This window comes from Solanum dulcamara, chromosome 12 (genome assembly GCF_947179165.1).
Source record: "Solanum dulcamara chromosome 12, daSolDulc1.2, whole genome shotgun sequence".
Taxonomy (NCBI): domain Eukaryota; kingdom Viridiplantae; phylum Streptophyta; class Magnoliopsida; order Solanales; family Solanaceae; genus Solanum; species Solanum dulcamara.
Genome location: NC_077248.1, coordinates 49,294,032 through 49,305,471, shown reverse-complemented (window position 1 = coordinate 49,305,471; position 11,440 = coordinate 49,294,032). Strand labels below are relative to the sequence as shown.

At 34.5% G+C, this 11,440-nt stretch overlaps 1 protein-coding gene across 2 annotated transcripts; it reads right to left on the bottom strand.

Annotated features, from left to right (window-relative positions):
* Positions 1-7,545: 7,545 nt before the first annotated feature.
* On the bottom strand, positions 7,546-11,183 carry LOC129876370 (uncharacterized). Of its 2 annotated transcripts, XM_055951786.1 has the most exons (5): positions 11,035-11,183; positions 9,960-10,084; positions 8,927-9,053; positions 8,721-8,793; positions 7,546-7,975 (listed from the first exon to the last, which is right to left on the bottom strand). In XM_055951786.1, exons 2-5 carry the CDS (start codon positions 9,985-9,987, stop codon positions 7,706-7,708), a joined length of 498 nt encoding a protein of 165 aa, XP_055807761.1. In that variant the 5' UTR covers positions 9,988-10,084; positions 11,035-11,183; the 3' UTR covers positions 7,546-7,705. The 2 variants fall into 2 exon arrangements, with proteins under 2 accessions (XP_055807761.1, XP_055807760.1); XM_055951785.1 differs by lacking the exon at positions 9,960-10,084 and having other exon boundaries at positions 11,035-11,181.
* Positions 11,184-11,440: the final 257 nt, after the last annotated feature.

Below are 11,440 nucleotides of genomic sequence, written 5' to 3'. Positions count from 1 at the left end.
AAACTAGACTTCACGGGGGACCTTCATGATCCGTTATGCTCACCACAGACCATGGTGGGGTCCCGTGGTAAAAAACATGGAAAAATATTTTGGAAAGTGTTGCAGAGAAGTCTCTGAACCTTCTTCATGGATGACCATTACGGACCATACTGAGGTTTACGAATGAGTACCAGGGGTCGTGGTGCTCACCAGTGATCCTAGGGCTTAAACTGGTTGAAAAAGTGGCCTTCACGAATGGCCACCACGGATCGTATTGCGTTTCATCGAAGACCACCACAGATCGTAGTCCTCTCCTGTTTGAGTAGCTTCACCAAAATAGCTATAACTTTTTACTATGAACTCTAAATGAGGCAAACTTGGTAGAGTTAGAAAGAGGATTCAGAGATATTTGATTTGATAGGTGATGTGACACCTGAGTCTATATATTCAAGGAGATATGATCTCTTAAATTTGGCCTATGTAGAATCTTACATCGAAATTCAATCGGTAAAGAAGCTTTCAACTTAACTTCGTGCTTAAGGAATCTTATGACATTAAAACACCTCCAAATATATTCTCACACCAAATAATTAACCTTAAATCCCATAATATAGAATGAATGGACCCCTAGATGGACCATCTTCACGATCTGTGAAAAGCTCCACAATCCGTGGTGGTTGTTCGTGGACCTTGCCTTGGAATATTTCTTGAGGGTTTTGGGGAGGGGTCACCATGGAGGTCTTCACGGCCCGTGGTTCTCACCATGGTCTATGGTATTTTTTCATGGTCTTCTCCCGACAAGTCTGAACCACTGAATCTCTACCACGGTCTGTGGTTCTCACCACAGCCCGTGATGGCTTCCGTGGTCAACCCCTGGTGCCTGTTTCTGCAACTTTCTGAGATTTCCTCCTTTGATCCTTGGTGTAGGACTTTCCAAGTTTCCGTGGTCTTACAGCTAATGAAGGTTTCCTCCTCAAAATGCCCCTAGGGCAAATTTTATAGATTTGAACATTTAGGAAAAGTGGAGGGCATGTTGTTGTTGTTTGTTTATTTGGACTTTATTCAGTTTAACTCAACTCATCTCAAACCATTAAATTCTCTTTAAAATAAATATACTTCTCAACTCAGTAAATGCATAAAACATAGCTTTTGATTTCTCAACTCAGTCTCAAAATAAATGCATAACACTTTACTCATTAGACTTGATAAAAATCATGCTCAAAATCAGTGAATGGGAGGCTTCACAACTCAAGTAATAAATTATTCTAAAAAGTCCTTTCTCAATTAAGATACGAAATTTAACTCATTCTTTAAACTCAAGACAGGGCATAAAATTAAGCAATACAAATACTCACTAAGATTCATGTGAATGTAACATTGGATCAAGTGCCTCAAACTCAAGTAAAAGACGAAGAAGAACCAATGAAGAAAGCCTATAAATTAATAAGAAAGGAAAATATAAAGTCTACAATAAAGAAACAACACTAACAATAAAATAGTGTGATAATAGAGACACGATACATAATAAAATATGATGATCCCCCACTAATTCCTCACTCCTACTAACCTTCTACCCTAATACGTGTCTTTCATTCCTTCCTATATTGGGTCATGTCCTCGGTAATATGGAATTGCACCACCCTGTCTAATCACCTCTCCTTAATACTTCCTCGTCCTACATCTACCCCTCCCTCCTCTAATTCTCCCCTACAACCAATCTCTCGCACCTCCTCACTGGGGCATTAACGCACCTCTTTTGCACATGTCCAATCCATCTCAACCTTGCTTCCCTCATCTTGTCCGCTACAAGGTTCATGTGAATGTAAACATTGGGTCCATTCGCACTTTTCCTTCTCATCCTACTAATAGCGAATCTAACCTCCTCAACCCTAATATAACTACAATACCCAAAGTCATAAAGTCTTTCAGAATATGTCAAATTAGTCAACACAATGTCTCTTTTCCCGTCTTCATTTAAGAGTTTGTGGAAGTAAATTTGCCATCTTTGCTTAGTAGAGGTATCTGCCACCAACCCCTTGTCTTCCTCATCCTTGATGCACTTTACTTAATTCAAATCGCGAGCCTTTCTCTCTTTCTCTCTCTCTCTCTCTCTTTTGCATGTCTATATAATTTTTTATCCCCATCTTTATCTCCTAAATCAACATATAAGCGTTCAAAAGTTGTTGTCTTAGCAGTCGTGACCACTACCTTAGCTTTTGTCTTCGTTGTCTTATATACTTCCTTATGTGTCTGCTTCTCTTTCTTGTCTGCACACTCCTCTATCTTAGTTGTAACACCCCAGAATATTTTTCGCAAAGACTCAAACACTTCTCCATGTATGTGTAGGCTCAAACCGAAGGACTTGTAATTTTATATATGAGTTAGGATTAATTTCTAAGTATTTGAAGGGTGTTAGATGTGTTTAGGGGTCATAAGGGATCTCTAACACCAAACCGAGTCCAAAGAATTCCAATTGATTAAGTTTTCGGAGGAGTTAGTATAAGGGTAAACTTTAAATGACCACGTCTCCTAGAATATAATGAAATGGGTATCCCATGATCTACCAAATTAAAGGTATTTGCGTCTTCTTTCCAACGCCACCAAGATTGTAATTTTTAGAGTTCGGAATCAAAAGTTCTGACCATTTTACTACAGACTAGTACTGCAGGAATTTCAGGTCTGGGCGACCACTGCAGGAAGTTTAGGCTTGGCGCTCCAGTGGCGCCCGGCGCCACTATAGCGCCAGAAAACAGCCTCAATAGTTTGGTCCTTGGCGCGATGCACCACTATTAGATATGCAGGGTTTTAAGCCTATTTTGGCTTGGCGCTGCAGTGGCGCGAAGCGCCACTATAGCGCCAGTAAGATTTTTGCCTAGTTTTTCAGATTTTTGAAGAGGGGCAACTTGGACTTTTTCCCTAATTATATATACCCTCACTTGGAACATTTTGGGATTATTTTTCAGTCCCCTCACCTCCCAAAAATCCTAATCTTCATCCCCTCTTCTCTTCCAAACATCTCCAATAAGAAATCCTCCCAAAAGCTCAAGGATTCAAGATTTTCAAGTCATGTCTTTGGTTTTCGGTGGGATGTTCTTCATTTTCAAGTATGTAAGGCTAACCTAAAATATGGATTGAGTTCTTCCATGTGCCCATAGATGTGTTGGATAGAAGTTGTGAAAGATTTGAACCTTCTATGAAAGTTTTTCTTGAAATTTCCTAAACTATAGAATATTACTAAAATGTGTTAATGATGTTCTTGAGTTGACTTTGTTGAGAGTATGGATTCATGTTTTCATTCACATGAACCCAAGATGAGATTTCTTTTTTGTCATAATTTATCTTGAGGATGAGATTGATGATTTTTATGTATAATAAAAACAATATTATTTTTATAGTAAAATGAGATATTTTTTTACTTGAGTTTGATGAAATTGATTTTTGAGTTGTATGAGAATTGGGATAGTTATGAATGTGAATGGCATAAAAAAGAAATGAAACATTGGTAGAGCTAGAATGTCACTTTTGTTTCTATAAATGGAATATAGAATTAAATAAGGATTTTGGAGCAAGATGTTTGATGATGGTGTGAATGATGATGTTGATAATGATGTGAATGATGATGTTGATAATGATGTGAATGATGATGTTTGATAATGATGTGATTGATGATGTGAATGATGATATTTGACGATGATGTGAATGAAGAGGTTATGTTGACGAGGATGTTGTCTGATGAAGTAGATTGGAGTCTAATGTGATTATGTGATATGTGATTTGCATAATTTAATTTGATTGGAGTCTTATGAACATTTGAGAATAACTGATCTTTTGATAAGGAGTTTTAAATAAATGATTTGTGAACATTTTGCATAAACTATTTATACATTATTTTTGAGTTTAAAGAATAATTATTTTCATCTATGATTTAAAAATAGTTTAAGCATGAGTTGAGTTTGAGAAGTCTTTTAATTATTTTTGAACATGAGTATTTTGAGTATAAACAAGTTAAGTATTTTTATATAAAAATGTCTATTTTAAGTTTGAGTTGAGGAGTTGAAATTATGTTCTAAATGCATCTAATATTTTCTGCATTCATTGAGTTGAATGGTATCAAATTCAGAAAGAAGAGTTTGATGATTGAAATGAGTTGATTGGGAAAGAAGATCCAATGAGACCAGATTGATTGAGTTTTGAAAAGAGTCCAATGAGACTAAATGAGTTGATTTGAAACTAAGTCCTAAGAGACTAAATGAGTATTTTGAATATTTTACTCACTTGATAGATATGTTCATATTGAGTCTTGGGAGGAGTATCGAGCACCGAATTGGGTAAGAGTATAATCCATACTCGAATCCTATAAACTACGTCACCAACGTAGGAAGGGATTATACCGTGTCGGATGTTTTTCTATTTCATTATCCTGAAATGATAGGACTTGATTGATGGATGGATCCATGATTGGTTGATTCGTTCATATCCTAGCAAGTATGAACGGACGTGGCAACGACGTGGCTCATTGTGCATCACCTAATTATAGGTGGTGGGACTGTTGTCAGTTAGAGAAACTCCCAAATTGAGTGGATTGTGTATGATTTGATTGGTTTGATTGAGCTTGTTGATAATTGAGTTAGATTATATCACATTACTAAGTTCTAATTTACATATTTATTGAGTTGAGTCATTTGACTTGTTTGTTGAGTTGATTGTATATGATTGAATTGGATTGGATGATGTATGATTGGATTGTGTATGATTGGATTGGAGTAGGTGATATATGGTGGATTGGATTAAATGATATGTGATCGGATAGTGTACGATTGGATTGAATTGTATGGTATATGATTGGTCTTTGTCTAAAACTGTATCCTTACTTTAGACTTATGACACTTTGATTAAGTCTCTCTTATCTTTCTGAGTTGAGATATTTTGAACCAACGTTACTCTTCCTTGAGTTATTTTCATTCTGCCAATTACATACTCGTACATTCCATGTACTGACGTCCATTTAGACCTTCATCGTTTCATGATCCAGAGACAAGTTTAAGAGATCGTCAATAGGAGCACCATTGAAGATCTATACACACTCAGCGTATTGGTGAGTCATTCCCTATATTCGGAGAACACCGCTTATGTTATTCTTGCGTCGAGTTAGCCCTTTCTATTTTGGTTTGAGGTAGCCATGAACATGTCATTGGCACCAATTAGATAGTAGTAATAGAGGCTTCATAGACTAGACAGTGATGGGTCGATTGATATTTTCTTTCCTTGAATTATTCTTGTCAAACTATTTTTAATGACATAGATTGGAGTTTGATTTATTGTCCCATGGCCTTTATTTCTTGAGTTAGATCGTTGATTTGGATTGCCTACTAAATTATTTCTTTATTTTAAACTTTTCACTGATTGATTGATATGAACAGATGTGTGATTGGACCAAGTGGTTTGCTTGGGGACCAACAATGGTCTTCGAGTGCCGGTCACATCTAGGGTACCCTCTCGGGGCGTGACATTAGTATATGCAATCTTTTTTGCTTCCATTTTGCCTTGGACTTCTCCCTTCCACCACCAATCTCCTTGATGACCACCAAAATTACCCTTCAATATCCCTAGCACCTTTGTAAAGTCCAATGAGTTTAATGAGATAATAGTTTGAGTAATTTCACTCACTTGAGTTCATGAGCATAATAATATATTTTGGGAGTAGTATTGAGCACCGGTTTGGGTAAAAGTTTGAATAACTCAAACCACGTAGCAAGTGTATAATAGGATCGTGTCGTTGGTTCAGGTGATTCACCACTTCAGTCCCTGATACAGACTTTTATTAGATCCATGAGATGATTTGCGTCCCTTAACCTGGCAAGGTATTGGACGGTTGTGGCAATAAAAGCAATTCATTACATCATCACGATGCTCATAGTGATGGTTGTCGATTAGAGAAACTCTCTAAAGAGTAAATATTATTTTTATACTGATTTGCATTTACTTATCTATATTTTATAAAGAATTATCTTATTCTTATATTGCATGCCTTATTGAACTGAGTTGATTCAGTATTCATACCCTTGAGTTATTTGAGTATCTTAGGGCATGTTGCCTTTCAGCTATTTTACATACTGTACATTCTATGTACTAACGTCTTTTAATGATGCATCATTTTATGATGCAGATACAGGTGTTAGAGAACCTCAATAGGCGCATCGTTAAAGATCAGTCCCTTCCATCTTTTGGTGAGACCTCCTTAAATTCGGAGGCACTCTTGTAGTTTCATTAAGTCTTTACTTTATTAGTTTTGAGATAGCTGTGGGCGTGTTCCCGGTACCTATCTACAGTTATAAGAGGCTTCATAATATTGACAGAGTACGGAGTTTATTTCAATTTCCAGAATTACATTTTTAAACAACCTTTATATATATATATATATATATATATATGGGAAGTAGCATTCATATAAACTGCATCCCCATTATTGCTAAATCATTTTAATGAGTTGAATATTTCGCTGAGTAGTTAGTCAGGTCAAGGATTAACTTGGGACCAACAATAATTTTTGAATGCCGGGCACGTCTAGAATATAGACTCGAAACGTGACATAATCATTTTTTGTTCTTTTTAAATGAACAGAAAAACAACGAACTTGATTGCTTTAAAAGAAGGGCTTTGCTAAATATTTGTTGAGAACGATGAATCAGGGCAACAAATATTGGAAATTAAAAATAAAATAAAAAGGCAGTTCAAAAAAAAAAGCATTTCGCTATTGAAACACGAAATGGAAAAAAAGCTATTAACAAAAATGTTTTCGCTAATTGTAACTCAAAAAAAAAAACTCAATTCGCTAATTAAAATGTGAAAAACAAAACAAATTTGTTGTAACTAATTGGGCCACCGGCTGACGGTGGCAGCAAATGTTTTTGCATTTCGCTAATGAGTAAATTGTTTGGTACGGTTTATAAGAATAGTGCTAAATAAACTGTATTAATAATATTTTTATTAATTATATAAAATTATTTTTTATGCATTATTTGGTTTGGTGTATTAAAAATAATATGCATTGCATAATTTTTTAAAAAAATATTTTCTTACAAAGATACTCTTTCCAAATATGGTGGAAAAGATATAGCAAAGGTTTTGAGGGGCAGTAAGTCTTTAACCATGTTAATGCATGCATTAAAATTCCTTGCATTTTTTAGACTTTACACTGTTTTTCTTATTAACTATTGTGTTTTCTTTATTGTTTTCTTCTTCTTTTACTTGGGTTTAATGCACTATAACCGATGGTCTTTCAGAAACAGTCTCTCTGCCTCCACCAGGTAGTGATAAAATTTGTGTTCACTCTATTCTTCCAAGACTCCCGTTAGTGAAATTTCATTCGGTATGTTGTTGAACGGCTAGAGTTAGGGATATCAAATTTGCATTTGATACTCCACATTTTGTGAGTAAATTATGACTTCGACGACAATCGAAGTACCTAGTTACATTCATGTTCTATATTCCCTAGAGTAATGAGTTTAATGGTTGAAGATTTTCAGAGTAGACATTCTGAGCTGCATAACCTAAAAAGAATTCATGTGCTACAAGGAAAAGGAGACAATATATAGAGAATTATTGAAGCTCTGTCAAACAATCTACTAAGGAAATGGTGTGCTCAAAGCCTACTGCCATGTAAAAAAGTCTGTTTCTAAATGTACAATATGCAGAAAATTATGTGTAAAAGAGAATTGGCCATCTTTTATTCTTTTGTCTCAGCTGCTTGCTGAAACAGCACAACTGCAAGAGTCACAAGGGAAGCGTAAACAGAATTGGGCATCTTCTGAACCACCTTTCCAACATGTGGGACTCCCTCTGTTGACCTCTTCGTTAGCAGAGCGATAGTTGGTGCTACTGCCAAGGTAATAAGTAGTCCCTGACTCACGATAACAAAAGTATCCTTCGTTAATTTCCTAATGAACTTCACAAATTCTTCGCGGTCTAGTTCTCCGTCAACATTGATATCGCACTCCTGAGCATGAAAAAAATAAATGAAACACTACCTGTGATAAACTCAAACAGTAAAACTTTGTTAAAAGTAGTTTGGAATCAGTAATAAAAGGAAATAACACAACCAAAGCCATAACTGAAAAGGCAGGCAGACGTAGGATGAGGTTAACATAAACACATCTTTTCAAAGTAGGAAGATGAAGAAAGGTGAATTGGAGAAAGTAATCTCACCTGACTAGATTCCTAAAGAAAAATAAGAAGAAAATTTGTCATATAACTACAATACCACTTCAAGTTCTCTCTCTATAGTTTCGCAGGATGAGAAATCTTTTAGGAACCCAGATGAAATCATTTCACTTCCAACTTCTTTTGACAAACCAAACAAGAAAAAGATATTTTCTTCGATACCTTCTTTCCAAACAAAATGGAAGAATGGGGAAACGAAGTAAAGTTCCTAAAAGGATACACATGAGCAGTCAGACCATATTCACTTCGTAATAAAAATGATACTCCCTCCGTTTCACTTTGTTTGTCCTGTTTTGACTCGGCACGGAGTTAAAGAAAGTAAAGAAGGAAATTGAATGAAACATTTTTAGATATCTATTACCATAAGACGTACTTTAAATGAAAACAGAGTGATTATAATGGTTTAGGCACGACCACAGCGATTCAATCAGCAATGGGATGAATGACAGCTAAAACATGAGCTAACTGAACAATGCACGAAGAATAGTAGTCTAGCAGTCAATCAGCTAATGGAAACATACCTGCATCAGGGCTCTAACTTCATCTTTTGTAGGAGGATCAAAATGAGGACCCGGCAAACGTTTATTAATATCACTGGAAAAAAACAAAAGTGATAATACCTTTCTTAAAGGTAGCACCTTCCAAGTAATAAACAACGAAAAAACCAGTATAATGTTGTGTAAAGCATAAGTGAATGAATTTAAGTAGAGGAACAGAGTAATCTTACTTGAAGACAAGTAGTACAGCAATATAAAGGTCTTCAAACTTCAGATTTGCTCTTCCTGAATCAATTTTGACACGGTCAAAGACCTTGTCTGTTATTTTTTGTATTTGAGTCTCTCTCCATTGCTTACCTGCATCAGGTAAATGTGGTGTTTTATATTTCAGAAACAGTGGTTTACTGTTGATATATGCCTATTTCACGGTACAGATGAGAAAATGTATTTATTTATCTTTATTCATCACATTAACCTCAAATTTACGGTGCAAGTGTTAAACAGGGCTTAGAACAACATACTCATAATAAAAATAACTGTTCAAGAATGCCAAGTTTTCAAACTTCTTATAAAACATGTCACGACAGTTGTAGATAGAACCTATTTATCCTTAATGCCCTGAATTTTTGGTCAAAACGTTCTATGCATTATTAGATAGTTATCAGAGAAAATGGTATAAGTGTTATGAATCAGCCTCATTACATCACACATATGTGCGGAAACTTCACGGTTATGTTTTCCCTTTTTTAAGAGAAAGTGTGGACTTTTATTTAGCTACCAACCCAAAAGAAAAGCCTCCAATTGATTGATTGATTCGATGGAAGTACGAAGGTATAAGACCAAAATAAGCTACATATGTAGGAAACGAATGTGCATGATGTGTTTCGTGAAAGAGACCCACCAAGTAACAATTAAGTAAATTTACTTTTGACAGCAAGTTCATGAATTGCTAACTACTGAAAATAAGTAATTCAATAACACATCCAAAGAAACATAAACAAAAAGTTGAGCACAAATGATCACATTTGTTAATGTATACTTGTGGGAGGAAAGATAGTGGTAGTTCGAAAATATCCAGATTAATATCATAAAGTTCTATAATGTTTGAGGACAGGACGTCTATGATTTCTAATGTACTTTGACATAAAAAACAAACAATAACAATAACTACGCCTCAATCCAAGAAAGTTGTAAGAAGAGTTGGAATCAGAAATCCATATCAAAAAATATGAGTAAAAAAATGATAAATCACACAGGAAATACCACAACTGCTATTATATCCCAGAGCCATTTAGGTATCTTGATGTTGTTGTAGTGTAAAGTAATTTCAACATTATCAGATCACTCAAAGATATCTACGGGTAACTCTCAATAAAAAGTAGGACGACCTGTAATATTGGTAAAAAAGCAAGCTGCTAAAATAGGTGACAGCATAATGTAAAAATTCTTTACGTTGGTGTATATACAACGATTTTAAGTCTACCCACCCATGGTATAAACATATTTTGCACAATCACTCAATCAGGTTACTTAAGTTATAAGGTAATTACAAGTAAATTTTCATGATAATTATTAATTACTAACCTAATAAAATAGTAGTAATACACTAGCGCAAAAATCTTTATACCACAGTGAGTAAATAAAATCCAATGATAACTATGATTTTCGTATTTGAAGTAAGTTGAAAATCATGTTTAGAATTCTCAGATTCCGCAATGATAAAATAAATCATAAAAAACTAGAGATTAGCTGTTTTATTGAGGAATCAACTCCAGAATTGAAGATGCAAATCTCTGCTGAAACTAGACAATCAATTATGTTGTACTCCCTCAAGTCCAACATAATGAATGTTTTAGCCTCTAAAAGTTAAATCGAAATTCACAAAACTAAGAAAGGTATTTAAATTTGAACTTTGATACATTTCTAATTCAATGTATAAACTAATTATAAATATATCGACCTAAAAAGAATAGATGATAATTAAAGATATTTTAGTCAATATATTTTCCAGGAGTAACTAAATTTCTTAATACATGTGTTCAAACCTTTGAAAAAAACCATCAATTATTTTGGAACATAGGAAGTATTAGGTATTGGTCTAACCGAAAAAGTATTTGAGTAGAAAACATGGGTAATGAAGCAGAAAAATGAGAAATCTTGAAGAACGAAAAACTGTTCGTTGAGGTTGAAATATTGGATCAGCAAACAACAAGTGTTTCCAAATTCCAATAGATGAAAGATTAGTGTTCGAAACTGAATTATTTACAGAATGAAATCCCCATCTAGCAACTCTTTCCAAACAAATCAAAGAAATGGATCGAAGAACATGGGATGTTACCTTTCAATTTATGAAGAATCTGGCCCATGATTTCAAGTGCAGAGCTGAGAAGAATGAATATTGGTCAACAAAATAGATCGAATCACGTGAGATCCTTTATTGTTTCGATTTTGGAATAGGCGGATGGTCTAATAAAACATAATATATCAAATCCCTCCTATCATTTTATGTCAAATAAAACTAAATCATATAATTTGGGAGGAAAAAAATAACAAATTAGTTACCTGTATTTAAACTGTTGGCTACAAATTTCCTAACTATTTTTTAAAATTATCAGAAATATTCATAAATTAGCATAAAATTATTATTTTATAATAAACTAGATAATATATTATTCTAAGATCATAGCACGATATTCTAAATAAAAACTACTAATAATACAAGTACCAGTTATTACAATTTGTCA